This window comes from Calidris pugnax, unplaced genomic scaffold (genome assembly GCF_001431845.1).
Source record: "Calidris pugnax isolate Ruff unplaced genomic scaffold, ASM143184v1 scaffold133, whole genome shotgun sequence".
NCBI lineage: Eukaryota > Metazoa > Chordata > Aves > Charadriiformes > Scolopacidae > Calidris > Calidris pugnax.
This window is the reverse complement of record NW_015090977.1, coordinates 1,340,333-1,362,451: the sequence shown is the minus strand read 5'-3', so window position 1 is coordinate 1,362,451 and position 22,119 is coordinate 1,340,333. Positions and strand designations below refer to the sequence as shown.

At 45.9% G+C, this 22,119-nt stretch overlaps 1 protein-coding gene across 1 annotated transcript in view; it reads left to right on the top strand.

Annotated features, from left to right (window-relative positions):
* Nucleotides 1–22,119, top strand: part of PIGL (phosphatidylinositol glycan anchor biosynthesis class L) — a 66,876-nt gene that overhangs the window by 42,290 nt on the left and 2,467 nt on the right. The window contains exons 4-7 of the mRNA XM_014953088.1: nt 5,161–5,228; nt 13,039–13,070; nt 18,885–19,018; nt 20,597–21,506. Of these exons, the coding sequence (XP_014808574.1) occupies nt 5,161–5,228; nt 13,039–13,070; nt 18,885–19,018; nt 20,597–20,695 (333 nt within the window). The 3' untranslated portion in view covers nt 20,696–21,506. The remainder of the gene's footprint in view (nt 1–5,160; nt 5,229–13,038; nt 13,071–18,884; nt 19,019–20,596; nt 21,507–22,119) is intronic.

Here is a 22,119-nt window from a genome sequence, read left to right as displayed (position 1 = left end):
GGGTGCAGCTGTAGGAACATGAACGCCGTGGCAGAGCCCGCTGCCTGCCCCTCTGCTCTGCCCTGCGCAGCACTGAGCACAAATCAGAACGTGCCAGCAGCACCAAACCCACAGAAGCAGCTTCTTGGGGATGATGGTAATGAACTGCTCTGTAAACTTTCATTATTTTAAGTGTCCCAAGTAATCAGTCAGGTCTCAGATGTTTGCTATAATGCCATTCATTTAGGAGCAGACCTAGTTTGCCAACAACAGTAAGGCAAGCACCTAATTACCTTTGTTGAACGTTCTGCATTTTAAAGCTTCAGAGCTTGCCATCTGCTAGCCACTCTGGGAGCATCTCTGCTGTCCTAAGACAAAGGCTTTGGCTTGAAAGGTAAACTGAGTCTATTTTTCAGTAATGTTGAAATTGATAGAATTGGCTTAATGTGTTAAAAGAGCCTTGTCAAAACATCAGCTAACAGGGTTTCAGACACTGCCAGCTAACTCAGCGGAGTTAACGTGATTGGAAGCCATGCCTTGTTTTAGCTGTCCCAGTGGGAAAACTTTCCCCAGTTCTCCCCATAGTCATAGCATAGACAATGGTATCTTTTATTTACAGAACATATGTGTCATCTGGCAGTGGAGAAGCAGGCTGCAATTCCAACACGTCCAAAAGGAAGCATTGCAAGGCATGGAGTCACCTACCATGTTCTGTGTACGTTTGTTCCATTGCATAGTTACTCATTTCTTCAATTGCCCTGGAAGTCCATGAGTAACTCAATCTTTTTGAGAGCTACAGGGACATATTTCATCCAAGCTCTACATTAAATAATGCAGACGCAGAAATTAACGGTTGGTGTACTCAAAGCCAAAACTAATTTATAGACTTGGGAAATTATTTCCTGCCTTCTGGATTTATAAGCAAAAGCCAGTGTTTCTGGGAGAGGCAGCCAAGGCTGGTCTGTCTCGATTCAGATTAGAAAATGTTCAGTGTGTGAAAAAATAAGCTACATAGTATTGTGTGAGCCCCAGGCAGGCTCTAGATTATGAAATCCTGAAAACTCTTCAGGATCTTGGATTTGGTGATAGCAAAGCTTGGATTAGGAGGAGACATTCAGAGTGTGTTTGGGGCAGATGCAGAGCCAAGACCAGAATTCATTAATACCATGTTCTTACAAGCTGCTTTCCACTATGGATTGATGGAAACATCATCCATACAGCTCTTTGTGGAACAGTCCTGTTATCTTGGGCCAGCTCCAAGTCAGCCTAGAAAGCCAGATCCTTCTACAAATGGCATTCAAGTTGGAGCTTGTATTTGTGAGGGTGAGTTCAGCTCTCATGTTTTGGATCTTGGTCTCTACACTCCTAAAGTTCAGGAGCATTTGAATGTGTGATGTCTGTAGAGGACTTTAAATGCTTTTGCAGCACAGCAACTATGGAGTGCAGCTTGTGGAGTTTGCTAGAGGAGGCAACAGAGCTGGGACAGACTTTGGCATCCCTTTTCCTCCCTTCCTCGCTTGTGTTGCAGTCTCCTCAGGTGTGCTTTGAGGTTCATGAGTGGGAGGCCCCCAGGACCATTCATTCTAAGAGCTGGTGCTTGCAGCTCAAACCCAGTGGGCACTGGGATGTTGATCATGATTAGATTTTTCCTTTTTCATCCAGTTTGTTCTTTTTAACCTTTAGCTTCTCTGATTTAATAGCAACAAGCGACATCTCCAAACACACAAGAGAATCAAAGGGAGTTTGAACGTCACTGGCCTCTGCAAGTCAGGCCTATGAAGTGATGCTCAAAGGAAGGCCATTAGAAATGGAGTTCCTTGCTATGGCATTTTATGGGATGTCCTTAAAAAGGAAAGAGACCTTTCTATCTGTACCAGTCTACTCAAGCTGATGTGTGCTCTGTTTGAAGCCCTGGATGACGCCAGAAAGAGTGAGGAAGACCCACAGCTTTGAGTGATTTTTTTCCTCCAATTCACATGGTGTGTAGAGGGAGCATGGACTCCAGACCTCTCAGGACTTTTCTCTTCTGCTAGTAATTGAGTAATTTCCTCTGTGCTCTCCCCCCTCCGGAAGGGATTTCTGGACCTGTTTGTCTTGGCTGTTGCTCTGGCTTCCACTAGTGAAAGTTCCATTTCCTGAATACCAAGGTCACCCAGAAGGAAACCCAGCAACACCAAGAGCAGCGGCTCCCATTTCAGAACAGGTGTGGGGAGGGAACTCCCTCTTGCCCTAAAGATTTCATTGAGCAATAATTTCCACATCAAGTATATTTCCTATCCCAGCCTTTTGCTCCCAGAACTGGCTAAGCCTGTTTTTAACCCAGACAGTTTCAAGATGTTCAGGTTTTCTCATCCTTCCGTGATTGTTTGCTTGATTGCATCATCAGCCTGGTTCATGTTGGTTGTTAAAAGCAAGTGCACCAGCTCTCTGCTCCATGTGGAAGAAGCAAATGCTCCCGTGTGAAAATTATCTTCAGCATATGAGAAAGAAATTCAGATTTGTTATCAATGGAATAGATCCCTGAAGCCACAGGAATATATTTCCATGTGATTGCTGCCTGCTTTAAGTCACGAGCACCGCAGTGGTGCGATGGAATCAGTGCCCTGTTGAGACAACAGACCTAGAAGCTACATACATGGATAGGTGGGACATCACTTCTGTGTCAGAGCCAGCCTGTGTGCTGGGAAGAATGTCTAAAGGTAAAGAGCCAAGTTTTCAAAGGTGGTCTCTTTCCAGATAAAGTGAATGCCACCGTGGCCGAGTCAGTGTGCAGCTCCCTTGGGAATTGTACTTACAAATTTGTGTATTTGAGGAGACAGGCGATTCTGGTGCAAATGTCCTAACAGTAAATTAGACAACATCAGTTGAAAATTAACTCTCTGCAACCTCTTTAGCTAGTTCAGATGTTACGTAAGCCCAGCAGCACTAAGAACAGCAGCTCCTATTTCAAAACAGATGTGGAGAAGAAAAACCTCCAAAGGTGTTTCTGAACAGATAATTTCCACGTCAAGAATATTTCCTAACCCAGCCTTGTGCTCCCACAGTTGGCCTGAGCCAGTTTTGTCAAAACAATGATTAGCTTATTTAGTCTGCTCACTATACTCTCTTATCTCAATCTTCTGGTTTGTTCTCTTGTACCTTCCATAGAAGGAAAAATGTGTGTTTTGGCTTGCCTGGGGTTTTTAGCTTGGTTTCCTAAGGAAACAAGAATAATGCAATTGTATTTATATGTGTGTGCACATGCATGTTTCAAAAGACTTTAGAGCCCATTGGCTAATTTCAACGGCATTTGACAGCAGGGTAATAGTCTTAAAAAATTATATTTGTATGGGTTACATGAAAATAAATGACCAGGCAGAAGAGACAAACCCTCTCTCTGTCACCGATTAGCAAAAGGGTTTAGTGCAAGCCCAGCCCTTAGCAGACTCACATCGTTATTCACCTGCACAGGAATTTATTCTGCCTGCAGTGAGGGGGTACATTGTCATCTTAGGAAAGTACCACTCTAGGTAGGAGTGACTTCAGAGCATGTTTTTCCTTATCTGTAAAATACAGAAGAAAATACAGTTCATTCCCTGAGCTGTACAGAATTTAATAATGTCTTTCCCAGATGAGCTACTCGAAAAGCTGATCTCCTCAGGGAGGGCTTAGCACCATGCCAGCCCCTGCAGGGAGCCACTCAGGTAACGCTGATGTACAGCAAAAGAAGCCAAAGACATGCAATTTTTCTCCTTATAAAATAGGGATTGACCAGAAAAATGCTTCTTTGCACCTGAATGAAACCAAATTGGGTTCCACCACTTCCTGCCAGCGATGAATAACCCCACTGCTTGGTGGCAGCATTATTACAGGCAGTGGGCAAAGTGGAAAGTCTAACTGTGGATTTGTACTGGGTGGATGGGTTTATAAGCAGGCTTGTCTGGAGTTTGTGGTTTTTGAAGTATTTCTTATCACCCTCTTTGTGTTTCCTCTCCCTCTTTACACAATATCCCCTGTGTTTGAGAGGGCCTCTCCTGTTGGAGGGTGGAGCAGCGAGTTGCAGGACGGGCAGGGCGGCTTTTGATCTTCCCTTGATCTTTAACCCAGTACTCAGGCCCTGCATATAAAATAGGATTTGAGAAGGGAGCTGTGGTGAGTAAGGAAGGCAGCAGCATTTCCTTCCCTTAAGAGAGAACAAGCTGGCAAGGAAGCAAACATTGATTGAGATGTGGGGAGGTTATGATTTCTTCCTGGTCACGGAGAAGGGAGCTGTGGAGAGCTCTGCTGCCTGGCCTCTCCCACAGCAAAACCTAACTTTAGAGTGTCCAAGGACTGTCACTTCCACCATCTGGAAAGCCAACACACACTTTGCACTGCCAGTTTGTTTTCTAGGTTGGAAGTGAGAGCCTTTAATTACCCACTGTGCAGAGGGAGCCCTTGGGGTGGGTCCTTCACCCCTGACATGTTATTGGTAGGTCTGAGGGCAGGGAGCCAGGGCTATTCTGTGCTTTGGATGGTGACTTGTTAGTGCTGTGTTCACACATTACTTCTGCATTACAAAGTTCCCATTTCTCCCTGCAGAGAAGCAATAAACAATACGATCTTCTCATTCAGCAAAAAGCCTGACTTGGTTGTGCAAAAAGTGCAGTCAGCTAATTCTTTAAAAAGGCTCATTCTCATATCAGATTATTTTATCGCTGTGTTACCCTGTGATGAAGCCTCTTTACAATCAGGACAGTAGTACGTGATTGTGTTGCTCATTAAAGCAATATGTCCTGATTCACAGTACAACAAACTATAGTTTCATCCTGTCATCCACAGGCATTCTAGTATGTTCTCAAATCCAGCAGCGAGTGATTCATAGAGCTGGACCTTTTGGGTCAGGAACAAGTTTGCAACAGATCACTGAAAGTAACCTTTTGGCCCAGTAATAAGTAACAAGTGCATCCTGCCAGTAGGAACACAATATTTGTCATCCTTCTGTTGTTCAAGCTGTTAGAGTGTGTAGTCATCTAGTTCCAGAGTGTCTTGTTTGTTTAGTTGTATTTCTGTAGCATGAGTTCACACACAAGGCCTCATTGTGCAACACAAAAACAACTCTTTAGATACAATGGGTTGGGACAATGCTGTGTTAGATGTCAAAGTTGGTAGCTGCACGCTCTCCTTCTTCAAAATGATTATTGTTCTCTGGTTTTATTGCAGGTGATAACCTTTGATGCAGGAGGAGTGAGTGGTCATGCTAACCACATTTCTCTCTACACTGCTTTAAGGTACAGTGTTGTGCACGCTTCACCGAATGCGTATCAGAGTGTTACAGAGTGAACGTGGTGTTTGTGTGTAAGCAGAAAATGAATAGCTAGAGCCAGAAGCGGTATTAACAATAACTGAGTGCCAGGCTATAGGACACAGTACTGCTTGGAGAAACTCTCACAGCTCTGCAAACGACCTACAGCATGCTTTATTATTCTGTCTGCTGGTGCTTTGCCTGTCTCCCTTTAACCGGCCCCTCTTTGCTCTTTGTCTTCTTCATCCCACTAAAATATTCCACAGGTCACTTTGCACCTCTCATTTGAGGAGAGTGTTGTGAATAGCTGGTGCCTGAGCTTGTGGTAGTTGGATTTTGGAAAGTTCTGCACTGTTGTTCCAGAGGATGTTGTCATCCTGTCCAGATACTTGAATTTACCTCTCTGACCCAAGGACGTTGCTCTCTCACTGGTGCTGTCCCTATTTACCACTTTCTAAGTCAGTTCGTTCCTTTACTGATTCATTCTTTACATTCTCAGAGCCTCTGTGCTGTGATGTAGGAAGGTTGCAAGACAAAACTCTCTTGTATTAAAATCACCCACGTTTTGCTGACAAGGCAGCTACTGTGTTTTATTTTAACCCTATGCTCATTCAGGCTCCAGTGTGTCCTAGAGAGATCACCTCCAGAGCTGCCCCTGCCTTTCCCAGGCACGAGAAGAACTCTTTGCAATTGTATCTTGTATTTTTAGCACCCATTTGTTTTCTGAACCATCTGTACAATTCAAATTGCTCTCCTCGACAGCAGCATCACAGTGATTTGCCTTTCTCGCCTGCCTAGAGAAAGCTGCGGTGCCACAGAACCCGTCCTGTGACCTCCTGAGCTCCTCTGGGAGGATGCTGAGTGGCTGTGATGCTATCTGATGGCTGGAATTCGGTGTTGGAGGGGATCATGGCTTTTCCCAGCAACTTCTGAAACAGCCGAACAGACAGAAGGGGGGTGGAGTTAAAGCAAACAGAGTGTTTGTTTGGGCTAAGGGGGAGATGCTTTCCGGGGCAGTGTTATTTGAGGAGTGAGTGAGGAACAGAGGTTGATGACCGATGCTCTCGCCATTAGCACAGAGGGACTAGAGAGCTTCCAGCTGCCTGGACCTTTGTTTGCTCAGTCAATTGCTCTACAGACCTGCAAAGAGGAATGGAGGGCAGATTGTTAGGTGTCCCTGTCCCTCTACATCCTGAAGAGATACAGGGAAAACAAGCCAGCAGCTGAATTATGCATGTAAAAGTTCAGGAATACTCTTGATTTTATCCCAGCTCAGATGTTGTCTCACTCTGTGGCTGTGCAGAAATCACTTTCCCACCTTCGTGCTTTAGGTTTCCTGTGTGTGCAGTGGGGATGTTAACCCTCTTCTTGTCTCAGAGTATGTTACCAGGAAGTATTAATTATCTGTGAGCCCCTTGAACCGACCTTTGCATTAGTCCTTAGCCTACAGTTGCCCTGGGTTGATGAGATATGTGCTGATAGGGACACCAAAGTATAAGCAGCTCTCATTAACTAAGGGCTGGTTTGTGTCTTGTCTCTCTTCCAGTCCTGAATCAGCAGAAATAAGCATGGTAGCCCAGTCATCTGCATATGGCAGGAGTGATGCTGTGGCCACTGAAAGGTTAAGTTTATTTTTAGTGGCTTGCTTGCCCTCATTATTTTTCAGTTTGTGTCATGGAGGAAGTAGAGCGTGACTGTCTCACTCCTGATTTTCAGTGCCCTGATGAGTTCTTACATATTGGTGAGTCCAGGCAGCGCTGGGAGCATACGCTGGGGCTCCTCACGTCCCTCCCTGCCAGCAGGGCTTTGCAGAGCAGTGCTTGCTGCCCCTGGGGCCCCAGTGCTACATGGCAAGAAAAAGGCAAATGAACTGTCCCCTCCAGGTATCATGTGCAATGTATTTATTAACCATCTTTAAACAAGGTCTGCAGGGTTCTGCCTCCACTGTGGCTGTGAGTGGAAAGGATGAAGCCAGGGCTGGTGCAGTGATCCCCTCAGCTCTTTTGAATGTTCCTGGTCTGCAGGAGATAGATTTGTGCCCATTACCTAAGAGATTGCTTTCTGTAAGAGCAGGGGTAGAACAGGCTGTGTGACCCGTCCCACAACTCCTTGCTTCAGGAGGTACAAATTATTGAACAGCTTCAAGGAGCAAAACAGTTCAGAAAATGGTCATAATACTGAGCAGATGCTCAGTATTATCTGCTAAGGGCATAAATATTCTTTTTAGTGTGTGAAACCGAGGTTATATTCAAAGGAGCAGGAACTATTCAGAAGAAATGTGCCCTTCCCCTTGCAGCAACCTTCCTCCTGACAGCTTGCAGGGAGTCCAGCTGCTGCTATGTGTCTAGACTTCAGATCTGGGAGGAACTGTGAAATGCCAAGGTTTGAAGGGTGGATTTGTTCTTCTGCGAGGGAAAAATAAGAAAAAAAACAGGATGGAAGAAGAACACAAATTGCTATTTGATTTCACTCTCCCCTGGGAGTATTTCAGTTCTGGCTTCCAGACGGGGAAAAAAAAAACCCAACCCAAAACCAAGAGAATCCCACTGAGCAAAGAAGGGAGAGTTGGAAGCAATCCTCTGTAGCTCTGCCTCTTACCCCATCACCTTGACTTGGCAACAACATTCTCTCGTCTCCCAAAATAAGAGCTTTCCCTGTGGCTAAGAGAGGATGGATCCTGTACATGTGTCCACAAGGAAGAGCAGGTCTTGAGTGACATCAAGGTCACTTTACTCCCCTCTCAGCATTTGGCCAGTCACTAGGCACTACAGGAATAAGCACGGTAAATACTACGTGACAGGAGTATTTGAGAACTTCTCTTTCCTGCACTTTGAAATGACAGTGTTTGCACTGAGATCACATGTGATATTGAGGTGGTTTAGTTTTGCATGAGTCATTGTGCATTTTGATTTTAAACAAGCCCTCTTGCGCAGTGCATTTTGATTTTAAACAAGCCCTCTTGCACAGTAGCCCAGCAAATGGGAGGCTGTTCGTTTTGTTGTTTGCTTGCTTGCTCAGGGTGGAAAGGAATGGTCTTTCTGAGGGTGGGGGGAAGGACTGTACAACTTATTTTCTTTGGTGAGCTATCAAATCCATTTCATCCCAGCTAGAACAGGAAAGAATAGGCCTTGTCTGCTTAGGGCAGAGCAAACTGAGTGGAAAATAGGAGCTGCTATATTTAACCACTGTGCATTGTGTTGTTATAGCAACTGCATCCATAAAACTTATATCAATGATGCCATATAAAAAGCTGCATCAAAGAATCATTAGCTGAGCCTATTCTCATCAATTCCGTTTGGAAAAACACCCCTCAGTCCTGCAGGATGTTTCTTAACATTCACCAACTCAGTGGTAGTTGTAAATGAGTCTGTGCAGAGGTGATATTTGGGAGCTTAGTGCTTTATCACTCTTGAGTTGATTATGATGCAGCTTGAGTGCCACTGATGCCTTGCTGCACTTACATGTCACAGCCTGACTATTGAATGCCCCATTTCTGAATGCCATGGGACATACATTGTGCAGAAGGGTTGCACTGAGGTTCCCTGAAAGAGGAGGATTGATTAAATGCCACTTTCAAATAAGTATATCAAAGCAACGAAGGGTGCATTGTCCAGACAAATCCCACAGACTCAGTGGATACAGTTCTCAAAAGCCACCAACTGCATGACATCCCTACAAATCACAGTTCTCCTTGTACTGAATTTCCAAGTCCACGTCTTTAAGGATGTGTTGAGCAGGAAGGAAGCTGTTTTTTGGGCGATTCACTTGACGATAGTGAGTGGCATCTCACCTACCACCTTTATGTGATGCCTTCTTACAGTGTGGGGCTTGAATGGGACTCTGATCTCTCACTCCTTTTAAGGACCCTGTGCATTTCAAATGAGTGGTATCTCATTTATGTTTTTTAAAGCAGGGTTCTGTTCTGGATTTCCCTTGCCTTTCCCCAGAAAATCCTTTTTTTAAAACTGGTTATTATTTGCTCCATCTTGGAAAAGGACTTCCTGTGTCATTGACGTGTTTGTTTGGGATTGTTTAGCCCCTGTTGGAGTTCTAGGTTCCCTGCAAAATAAAGACGAGCGTTGAAGAACGTATCTTATGTTTCAGGCTGTCTTTTCACAGTCCAGCTCACTTCTGGTATTTTGTTTTACTCATCTTAAATGTCCCAGGGGGAACTTCTGAGCGGTGGCTGTGATTGCACGCAGGCTGCCCCCATAAGGTCAAGGCAGAATTGTCCTCTTCTGTTTACCTTTGAGACTCTGTCCCTTCCCCTCAGAGGACTCTGCCCCATGCCTGGCACACATCCCATAGCTGGCTATGTTGTCCTAGATTTTATCTCATTCCTTTGCCCCTGCTTCTTCCTTCCTTAAATTGACTGAGTTTATTCGTCCCAGTGCCCTTCCATGATACTGTTGGGAGCCGTTAGGATAGAGATGAGCACAAGGCACCAGCATTGCAGGGATCCCCCCCAAAGAAGTTGTGGTTTTTTTTTTTTTTTTCCCAAAGAAACAGCCTCAAGGAATGTCCTCCCCAGCGTCACTGAGCTGCTAGCAGCGTGAGGGGAGCAGTGACACTGCACATTCTTCTCCCAGACAGTGCAGGGACCAAAGCACAGAGCCCCAGAGCAGCTCTGTCAACTGGAACATCTCTGAATCGGCACCTTTTTTTTCTGACTGGCAGAACCATCTTTTGCCACCGCAGTGCACGTGAGTACAGAGAGCCTGAGCAGTGTTTTACAAACTGCATGTTGCTACACGGTGTAGTTCAGGGTGCATGGAAATGGAGCCAGAAAGTCCGGTTAGGGAGGGAGGAGGCGTTCCAGATAGCAAACATGGAACATCTGGCAAGTATATCCTTCTAATGTCTCTGGGATTCCTAGGAGACTGGCTGTTCTTCCTCCTTCACATCTGTTTCATCAGATTAATTGGGCAGATTAGAGGTTAGGATCCTAAATGGAGCCCCAATGCATCTTTAAGACATCCAGTCTTTGCCATGCTCTTCAGACTTTTATTTCCCCAGTGCTCTACAGCAGCCAGTGCAGTCAGTGCAGTGAAGGGTTTGCCTTTGGCACAGCAGGCTGTTTGGAGAGTGAAGTCATTGATTTCAGTGAACAATTTCTCATCAAACAGAACATCACCAAAACTGAAACCCACCACCAGGGCGTCAGTCCTGCTCCTGCCCCAGAGAAAGGCAGAAATGATGGCTGCCTTCAGACATCTCACAGCGTTTTGAAGTTCTTCATTGCAGAGGGTCTCACTTTCCTTCAGATGTGGATCTGAATGTACTACAGGCTTAATAAAGAGGGTGCTGTGAGAGGTGCCCTGCAATCAGCTGGTCTCTGGCACTCGATGGGTGGGTGGGAACAAGCCACCTTAGATCACTTCATATTTAACAAGAATTTATAAAAAGTCTTTCTGGAAAAAAAAACACATCGAAAAAGCTCCCAAAAAAAGAGCCTGTTTGTTTGAATTTTTGAGATTTTATGCCAAACTCTTTCATTTCACCCAAACCACAGCAAGTCCAATCTATAAAACAACATTCCCAAAATGGCAACAACAGAGAGCTGTAACCTCTCCCCTACTTGGAAGTGGCCCACGGAGACAGCTCCAGCGGGGTGGAGATGGGAGCGAGCAGATTGATTTGGGAGAGGATTGGCTGGTTTTATGAACGTGTGCAGGAGGTAGAGTTTTTTGTTTCTTTCTCTCTCTCTCTCTCTCTGCAACCACAGTTCATTGCCATCTCTTGCCTGAGAAATCCAAACGAGCCAGGCTGCAATTCCTCTGCAGCATTACAGCTGGGTGGAGCCCATTCCCAGAGCTCTGCACTGAAGCTTTTGGCTCAGGACAAAAAGGATAAGGAAAGTATCGGTTTCTTCGTGCCTGTTCTTCCAGATCAGTGTCAGGTCTGCTTGGCAGCAGCCTTGAGGACCTTTCAGTAGCCAAAATACAGTTTGTCTCTCCCTGAACCTTTATACAAGCACAATCTCCTTAATTTGCTGCCGAATCAAACTTTTCTTCCCTGCTGAAGATGCTCTCTGCTCCTGCTGAAACGTTTCCATATGAACTGCTTCTCTCCTGGCTTCTGTTTCTAGTGGCCAGGAATGGTTATTATTAGTTCACTCTTGGAGCAACTCTTCACATCCTTTAATTTGCTGTCAGCTGGTGCTTTGAAGGTCCCTCTATGGCAGAGCAGCACACCCAGAACAGACACTAGGACTTTGGATGGTGAGCCAAATTTCACAACGACTCGCTGCTTTATCTCTCCAAGCCTGTTTTAAGAAGTTCCCACCCTGCTAGTTTTACCAAGTGCCAAATTACTTCTTTGGGTGGCCAGATTCGGGGGAGGGAGAGCGAAGAAACCTCTGGCAGAAGAGCAGAGCAGACATTAATGGAGATACTTAAATCTTCCTCCCTGACCCTGAAAATTGCTGGTAATGTTTACAAGTCAACATTTAACAATCTTTGTCAGAACAGTAGGACTTGAGCAGGAGGGCAGAAGGTGGCCAAGTTAGTCTTACAAGGCCATTGTTCAGTAGCAAAAGGTATTGCTTGCAGATCTTTGGCTCTGGAGAAGAGGAGACCATTGGCAGGAGAACCTATTTAAGGCATATGTCTTCTGATTGCTGTTTGAGTTCTGTCATGACCTGCATTTCTGGCTTGACTTTTGCTTTGAATTGCTTTGGGTATTCATTACTCCGTGCTTCCTATTTTGTCTATGCCTGTGTAGCTAATCCTTTTCCTTGAACTTAACCAATAGCCAGAGATAATCCTAGTTTGAAAGTGACTGGAGAAACATAACAGTTTACATATAATGTATGTTTTATCCTGGTTGATTTACACATGAACTGTCACATTGTCCTTCGTTAAATACACCACTATAAGATGATAACAATCTCTTTAAATATTACACAGGGTTAAATAACTTTTCTTTTTTTATTTCCTTTCTCCTTTTGGCAAATGTTCCATTGTTTGGATATTTTTTTTTTCTTATGGAAGAGCAAGCCTGGGTGTGGGACAGCTCTGAGTGCCATCTGCTGGAGACCTGCTTCCTCCCATCCCTGCGATGGGCCAAATCTGGAGGCAATGCAAATGGTGATGTGAGCAGAAGTGCTCTGAAGCCACAAACCACAGGCTAGAACAGGAAAAACAAGAGAATTAAAAAGGAATTGAAGCCAATAGCCTTTGATGCCTTCACCATATCAGGATCATTTGCTTACACTTCTTGATGGAAGTACCATCGCTGTTCACATCTCCTGCGCTGGTCGCCTCATTCTGTTTCCAAGGGATGCGTTTTTGCTCCAGAGACTTTCCAGGATGAAGTCATGAAGGGATCAAAGTCTTAGCGAGCAAAATGTCAGAGCAACCTCTCAGATGTCCCAGTGCCAGCATGGGTTAGAAAGAAAGAAGCTGGTCCCCAAACAGGAGCTGCTGCCGAGGCAAATGTCCCTGGTCAGCAGACACGAGGCTTTAAAGAGCCTTTGGCAGCTTCTTGCAGTTTCCCCTAGTGCAACATGAGAAGTTGGAGAGGGAGTTGGATTTATGGAGCTTATTTGTGCTGTGTCCCAGCAGCCAGGACGAGGAAAGTAATGGCAGAATTGTGTGGTGAGGGAGGGTTCCCACTGCCTGACATGTGCATCCAACGTCGACTCCTGAACTTATAAGATTAGCCATTGTCAATGTGTGTGTGTGTGTGTGTGTTAAAAGAAAAATGTTGATTTAGTGTACAGAATTTATATCTATAAAATCAGGATTTGCATAACTTCATTGAGTATTTACCCCTGTGTATCTCTTCATTCACAGGTACCTGCACTCAGAGCGGAAGTTACCGGAAGGTATGTCACGTTACATCCATGACCCTGCAGGCATTAGGCAATCATTTACATGAATCTTCTGTCCAGGGTTTCATCTGCCAAACTCACCACTGTTTGCTATGCAAATGAAACCCGCAGCTGAACTCTTCCTTGCCCTTTTGTCTCCCTGCAGCTTTTTACCAGCTCAAGCTTCTCTACAGTCACTGTTCTGTCCTTTGGGGTTGTCCTGTCTTGGTGGTGTGATTTAGTGTCTGTGCCTCTTGCTGTCTTGTGTGAATAAGAGTGCTATTTCCAGGTCTCTCAGATCATTCCCTGAGGTTTTAGTCATGTCTTACTTAGAAGCCTTTTTCTTTTTTTTCTTTTTTTTCCTCCTTTTTTGTGACAAGGGCCTCAGAAACCATTACCAGCTCAGCCAAAAATAGTTACGTGTACCAAGCTAAGCTTCCATCAAAATGTGGTCAGTATGGAAAAGGTGTCTGAAATCTGCACTGGCACGACAAATTGTTGGGAGTGGCTTCTTTCACCTCTAAATGAACAAGTATCTCTGAGAAACACTCTGTACAAGTAGGGAAAAGAAAGAAGCAAAGTAGAGAAGCAGGTTGCTCCTGACCCTATTTTCTAGTTACTGTCCCAGAGTAGTTCTGCAGCCCTTATCTCTAGTGCCTGACACAGGGACAAATTTGTGGAACTAGTTTGAGCACGAAGCTGTCAGCTGTTTGGATGGAGCACAGGAAGGTGGCTCAACCGGGCCCACCCAGTCAACCTCCTGCTCCCCCAGCAGTCATTCAGACTCTGTTTCTTTAATGCTAATTCCCGACTCATTGTAGGATTTGAATGTGTCACAGCAAATCAGTTTTAATTCCCTGCTAGCAGCAAGTTGCAGGCCAAGAGCTGATGGAGAGAGCCTGAGCCAAGATGGCAGAATGCCCTTTAGCTGAGCTCTTGAGTCTAGTCTCTTTGATTCCCCCATCTATGAAAGAGGAGTATTAGTGCCAGCTTCTTTCCTAGAACCTTTTCTTTGTTCAGCAGCAAAGAGCTCTGTGTGTGCTGTGTGCAGTACAGAGAAGGAACAAGAACTGCAGTGGTAGATGTCACTGCTAGATGTCAGGCCTTATCTAGATTGAGCCACCTTCGTGTGCTGTTGGGGCAGGTTTGTTAGATACACTATGGTCCTGAATATGGGCTGTGCCTCACATGGGTTCAGGTTTGAAACAGACCCATGTATAGACAACATTTCCATTTCTCTAGCAGCATCAAGAGATTCCTGAAGCTATATGAAAGCCTCGCTGCTCTGATTACATCACATCTGACATGACCTACAAACACCAAAGGAACGGGGAGCTCCCATGCTGCTGCTTACGCTAAGCCTTTCCAAATATAGTTCCAGTCTCATTGAAATTCCCAGTATTTATAATTCGATCTGGCAGGCGTGCAGGGCTGTGCATCAGAGGGGCTTAATGAAACAAGAGTGATGCTGGGGTTGAGGCTGTCTGGATAGAGCTGAAAGGCATGTTCAGCCATGGAAATGTGCTGCTCTCCCCTTGGTAAGAGAGAACTATTTGTGGGTGAACCTGTGTAAGCCCATGTGATCAGGGAATCCACAGAAAATCTCTTTGCAAATGCAAAAGCCAGCTAAGCCTTGCATTGCCTCAGTGATATGCAAATGAGCACCCTAAATATCCTGCTTGGCTTTCTAATGCCTTTAGCCAGCATAAACACAACAGGCTTTTTATAATCTGTAATCAAGTTCTCCAGCAGCCCAGGCAGAAGCACATAGGCTTGTTTCAAGACAGCTGCTGGATATGGATCCGCCCCTGCTGCTGGCCCCATCCAGCTCTAATCAGGGCTCTTCCAAAAGAACTGGTGTGCTGTCCTCTGTCAGGAGCAGCCCAAGCCTTTCGTACACATAGATCTGCTCATAATCTCCTCATGTTAGCCATGCTTGCTGCAGAAGTGATTTGGAAGTAGAAAGCCAAGCTGAACAGGCTGCAAGTCTTCATGCGTTTCTATTCTAGGCCTAATCCAGTAGCTATATTGATCTTGCCCTTTCTGCCAGCCCAGAGCGGTTGTATTACACTGTTAATCCCGTCCTGCCCAGGTCACAGTCACAACAGGCTCGGAAAAGCTTCACCTGCTGGTGTCACAGGAGTAGACTCCTCAATGGCAGCACTTCTCTTACCCTGCTTGGCAGGGAGCAGCCTGTTTCTCTGAACCCTTTTCCATCTCTCCCTGGACTGTACATTCCTTCCCCGCTTCAGTTCATCTCACGTTCCCAAGCGGAGCAGCCTTTGCTGTCAGCATGTGGGGATCCTTGTCGTATCACTAACACAGAAGACTCTTAGAGTGCCCGTCGTTTGGTGGGGCTGGAATTCCATGGCTTTGCCTGACCTGAGCCATGGGGGCCCAGGAGGTCAGACTGATCAATACTCAAATCCCTTGCAGTTGTTTTCAGCCCTTATTGCTGAGCTTTGGGGAACAAAATGTATAACTGCTGCATGAATGAATATTTCTTAGGGGGGAAAAAAAAAAAGAGGAAAAGGAAAGCACATTTTGTTACCAGAGCGGCCCAGGCTTCAGAGATTGGTGGTGGGTATCCCTCCACCGGGCTCTTCCCATCATTGGAAGTAGGAATTCACGTGGCATTGCCAGGGTTCATTAACAACCATCCAGGAAAGGGAAGACCCATTGTCCCATGTTGGCTCCAGCCCTGTCCTCCCCAGTAAGCACTGAAAAGCAAACAGGTGGCCAGTGGGAATGCTGGCTACAAGAGCAAGGGGATCCATAGCTATTCCTTTCCAGTACAGCTCTGTACTAACTCTTTCCTCTGAAACTACCCACCAGCAGCCCAGAAGATCTCGGCAGAGAAACGGGGGGAAGAGGGTTCCCCTACTCATGGTACATCATGCTTGCTTCCAAGTTTGCAAGTTGGAAACACGAAGTGTCCTTAGTGGGAGTAAAAGGACCGTCAGGGCAGTTCTGTGTGCAACTGCTCCACTTGTCACAGCAGAGCATCCTTTGCAGGAGCAGGCTGAAACCTTCTGGCAGCTAAACACCAACTGCTCCGGCTGTCGCTTGTCAAGGTGGACCCGAGCGAGAGGGGGGCCGTCAGGAAGTGGCAGGGGCCATGCTGGTCACACAGCTGCCTGCATTCCAGCACGTCCGAGGGAGCTGCGGGGAGCTTGGCAGAGCCATGGCTCCTTCCAGATGGCATCGCACAGCTGCTGCTCCGCGGGGACGGGCACCGTGACCTTGCGAGGGTTGGATGGCTGAGGCTGCAGCAGGACGGGAGCAGGGACACGGTACAGCACGGACAGAGTTAAGAGAAGACAGGGGGGTGCCAAGAGTGATCCTTTGTTTGGAAAACAAATCGTATGAGGAGCGGCTGAGGGAGCTGGGACTGTTTAGTATGAGGAAGAGGAGGCTGAGGGGAGACCTCATCACTCTCTACAACTACTTGAAAGGACACTGTAGAGAGGTTGGTGCTGGTCTCTTCTCACAGGTAATTAGCGACAGAACGAGAGGGAACGGCTTCAAGCTCCAACAGGGTGGGTTTAGACTGAACATTAGGAAAGAATTTTTCACCGAAAGAGTGATAGGGCATTGGAACAGGCTGCCCAGGGAGGGGGTGGAGTCACCATCCCTGGCTGTGTTAGATGTGGTGCTAAGGGACATGGTGTAGGGGATGACTTTGTAGAGTAGGGTAGATGGTTGGACTCGATGATCCCAAGGGTCTCTTCCAACCTAGACGATTCTATGATCCTATGATCCTATGATCCCAACCTGGGCAGCCCGGGCAAGGCGCTGCCGGCAGGGACCCAGCTGTGGGTCCCAGCTCCCTCGGCAGCTGGCGGACAGCGCCATCTCCTGGCAGGCCGGGCCGGCAGCAAGTGTCCATGAACTTCAGGAGGGCTTTTCCTCCGGTTCCTGGCCCAGCACAGACTGATCTCAGCGTTCGTCTGGGTGGAAGTACCGGTGATTTCCCTTGAGGCCTCTAACCCTGCCCATCGCTGCCCACAGCAGGAGAAAATAGCTGCTCTGAATGCTGTGTCCACCCTGCTGGGGAGTCATGTCCCAGGATCAGTGCAGCACAAGAACTGGAAGGTCCTGGAGCCCTCTGTGATACTGAAATAAAAAGTTATCAGTTTTGCTACTGAGAGCAGAAAAGGCTATTGAAAAGTTGGAATGAATTGTACTGCCTTCTCTTGAAGGAGAGAAAGAAAGGAATTGAAAGATGTGCTGGAGGGATTCCATCAGGGCTGCCATGTCCTGCCATTGCAGGCTTCAGCTGGAATAAAAGCAACACCTTTCTTGCTGTGAAATGAGTTAGTGTCTCTGGGAAAAGGCAGGGAACACAAATCACTTGTGAGTGGATTTGTGGAGGATCATCCCGTGCGTGCTGTTTGTGTTGGGTTCAGTGTCCCACAGACCCCTGGCTGGGGAAGGAATGGTGCTGGTGGGGTATCTTTGAGTACCATGCTCTGCCTTGGAGACTTTTGGGGGCTTTTTCCTTTTTGTTGCTAGGAAATTAATTTAGCATAAGAGCTGAAACTTTTGTTTTCCTATCTCATACTAGACAGAGGCTCGACTGAAGGATCTACCAAATGTCCAAAGCAGCAGGTTGACTGTTGAGATCCTTGGGGGATGAGATTCCTTTGCAGATCTGCACACAGGGCTCCTAGCAGAGGCACCATCACCTCTCACAGAAACCCACCTCATGTTACTGTTTTCAGAAAAGATGTTTGTCTGCCCCTGTCCTGGGGAGTCTTTTCCCTTAGGAGGACTCTAGTCCTTCCTACATTTTAGAGCTGAGAGGTGTTTGAGCACAACTTTGTGCTCAGGACATAATAGCTTAAGCAGTATTAGACCTGAGCACAGGCTTCACACACTAAAATGGTCCATTAGGCAGCCTTTGTAGCGATTCAGCATTGTTCTTTCTCTCCTTTGTATAATTTCACTGTTATAAGGGCACACTGAAGAAAATCTCATTGCAAATCTAATTGCGTGTCTGACCACCTGTGTAAACTGTGGCTTTGGCCTCTTCTGTCAAACTCTAATACAATATCTGAAGTGTGGAGCATAATCACAGCAGCTTCCAAGCCCTGAGAAATCCCAGGGCAGCTCCTTGAGAGCTACAGGCTCTTAATTGGACCATCAGTAGCTCTGAGCTCATCAGTGAGGACAATTTAGCCATGGGAAAAAAAAATAGCAATTAAGTTCTGAGTTCAAGGGGCTCTTTAAAACAGAAAAAAATTCCACACCGGTAGTATCTTTATACCTTACCTTCATCTGTTTCATCACAAACATCTGAGCAATGAATTCTGGAACTCTGTTAAAGTGTAACTGCCTGCCTGAGTTAATATTTGATACAGCCATTCCTGAATCTTGTAAATATTTTTTCTATAGCTAAGAATTGGAGTTAAAGAGGAAATTTCCTTTTTGTAGCTGAACATTTTTGTGCTCCTGTTTTACATTTCCATTATATGATACAGTGCTAGCATTCAGAGAGCCATCCTGTGCTTTTTCCTTTGAGTCTAACCACATAGGAATAATTTAAATTATAACAAAAAATACCCCTAAACCCTCTGGTATTCAGAGCTAACTTTGCTTTCCACAGACCACATACAGAAGTAGAACTAGTACAAATGGCCACTGACATGCACTGGGCATGAAAAGATCCTGGTGGAAGCATGAGTACAAGTTGCTCCCCTTTTGCACAAAAAGAGTCCCCATGGCCACCAACACAGGGGAGCCTGCAAAGACCTGCTGAGCCTGGTGAGGTGGGAACCTTACAAGAATATTGTTGTTTTCAAGTATTTATCCTCTTTCCCTGTCTAGGGTGCCGTGTGCTCGTGCTTGAATCGGTCAATCTCTTCCGGAAGTACATCTCCATCCTGGACATACTCCTTTCCTGCCTCCTGCCCGGAGATGCGCTCTTTGTCCTCACCGAGGAGGAGACTGAACAAGCCAAGGTGAGATGTGTGGTACCTGCATAACCTGTTTGAATAGCTCATGGTCATTGGGAAGACTTTAGTCATGTCATATTCACAGGGAACGTCACAAATAATTATATACGTGGATTAAAAATGTCATTCACGAGTGATTTGTAAAACACGAATGGACAAGACAGGTTGCTTCATGTGCTGTGTGGATTGCAGGACAGGGCTGAGCAGATTTCCAGCTCAGAGATCTTCAGTAGTCACAGCGCACTGAGTTTTACACCGTGTCTAGGAGGTATTTTGAAGGAGACTGGATCCAACATAGTATGAGTAGCCTGTCCAAGAACGGCATGACTGCATGCCAGGAACAATGTCCTTGCCTCTAACTAAAGACTGAGACACCTTGTGAACTTATGGTCCAAAGTTCTTTATGAATTCCCTTCTCTACTGTGTATTTTTTGAACTATTTTGCTGCGTGAGATCTCACATATTTAGTGCACAGTTCCTTGTATCAGAATCTGATTAGTTCCCCTTCCACAGCATGACAGGATTTGCCTGGCAAACAGCCCTCTCGGTCCACAAATTACAGAATTGTCCTGCTGTGTGAGCTGATGCAGGCAGGACGCAGGAACAACCGCAAAACCACGGATTAAGGGCAAAGAACAATTTAATGTCAATACCTCAGGGATCAGGGAACCTCTGAAGCAGCACCCAGGCAGAGGCAGGCAAGCAGGGGATGCAGGCACCATGGAGCCAGAGTCCTTATTAGCAAGAGAGTCCTTGTTAGCAATGGAGTGAGGGAGCGAGGGAGCTCCCACTTGCTGTTTGGGGCTGGATTTCCAGGATTCTGGCAGGCAGAGCTTTCTGCTGGGCTTTGATCTCTTCAACAGCAGGGCAAGAATCTCAGGCTGTTTGATAAGGTGCCCCTGAGCCCATCCCAGGCCCATGTTATCTAAGTGCAGATGTTCTACTTGTTGAGCACACACAACTAAGCAACAATTAGTGTGATAGATGTGTTTTCCAGCACCGCACGTGCCAGTCACTTGAGTGTATTTACAGTCCTCCTCGCCAATCACTTTCCCACACCTGCTTTTGAGGCTGCTAAAAGACAGAGTTACGTATGGAAACTGCTCTGACAAAGATGGTGCTATTCCCTTGTAGTTCTTGTTTCTGAAATCTGACCTTTCTAAGCTGGTGCACTATAAATAGGGGAAGTTTTAGCTGGCAGTCTGGGATCGGAAGCAGCGTGCACAGTGTTCTCAGACGTTCACCTATCGGGTTTCTGCTTCCCCAGCATGTGAACACCCAGGTGTGAGATCACATAGGGAGGAGGAGTTATATGTGACAAAGACACTGTCACAGCACCAACCTGCAGCTGATAATGTCCTTTCTAGGAGGACCTCTCTGAACACCAGTGACACAGACAGGCCTCTCCCTGCCTTCTGGCCCCACAGGGAAGGCAGTCTTTTACCTCCCACTGCTTCTTCCCTGCTCACTGAAAACAGGCTGTCCTATAAATTGGCAGTGAACTTCAAAGGAGGCCTAAGAAACTGGTCTCTCATTAGGTCTGGAACATTCTGGTAATGCTTTCTCAATTGTTTTTCCTTGTAGAGAGCCATGCGGTGCCATCGCAGCCAGCTCCTCTGGTTTCGCCACCTCTATATGCTTTTCTCACGTTATATGATGATCAATTCTCTCCGCCTTCTGTGAAAGAGACACTGCTCTCAACTTCAGGAGTCAAAGAATGAGTAAAAGACCACATCAGGCCACAGACTAAAGAAAACTCACCTGTTATGTGCTCAAGAGGAGAGGATTCTCTTTGTGTGGCATTCTTTCAGACTACAAAAAACAGGCTGTATGAACTTGCTTCTGAGTATTTTGTTGCCCGATACATTGAGATGAACAAGGTCCAACGACTACTCCAGCTTCTCACTGTAGATGCTTACATCGGATAAGAAATTTGGCTTAACCTAATTAGGAGTAAAATGCAGGAGTATCCTGTATTGGAGAAGATACGGCACAAACTATTTTTCCCCAAGAGGATATATCTGCGGGGACTGCTTGGCAATTATCTCTTGGGGCTTCTGTCAAATCCAAATATCAGAAGTGACTTTTCAAAGGTCATGCTATCGCCACAGATAAAACCAGAACCACAAGACCCGTCTTATTCAGTCAGAACTTTAAAAAAGCCACAGCTTATGAATAAAATATATGAAACAATACAAATTACTCTAATTGCACAGATCTTTGCTGCTACTGCTGCTTCTTTCAGATACAATGTCTAACAGGCATGACCCTCATGAAACATGAGCATTTCTTCTTGCTTCAGAACATGGAGATCGAGACCAACTCACACGAGTCTCAACAGGATGCAAGAATGAGGCACAAGACACCCAGACTGTAACTTGTCTTTTATAGAATACACGTGGAGATAAAAATTGCAAGAGATGTCTCAAAAGCTGTTCCACTTATGTAAATGACAAGTGCAAGAGATAAAGATCCTCTCCCTTTATGTTAAAAGGTAAGCGAAGCCGCTTTCAGGCTTCATTTCTTAGTCTATGCAGAGATTTTATTAGTGATTTAGGTTTCTGTGGGATCATGGTGAAGTCAGCAATACTCAACATTTCTGTAGGCCTTTGCACTCATTAATGTGGGCTCACATCTGCAGGCTCACATCTGCACAGCTGTCATCACACAGTCGAGATCAGAGCCCAAATTACCAGATCCTGATCTGCTGCTGTGAACACATCCTCCTCCTGGAGACAGCAAACGAGTTCCTGGTTGTACTGAAGTACGTGCCTGTTGTTGTAAGAGTGTGACAGCACTGAACTCTGTGCCCTGGCCAGACATCAGCACCCAACCATATGCTTACTCAGCCCTAAGACCATGAGTAAGTCCAGGCTTAAGCAAAACAGAACTTAATCACATGAATCACTTCAGTGGCCCCTCTCCCACACACAGCTGAGTGCTGCTGTAAATGCTTTACTGAACCTGAGCCCGTGCTTTACTGAACCTGAGCCTGCTGAGCTCTTCCAAATCCCCTTGAACTCTAAATCCATGCTCAATTCATTGAAGTCAGTGGAGAAAAAACAGTGTAAGTTAGTGTTATGTCCTAAGCAAGAGATTATCTTACA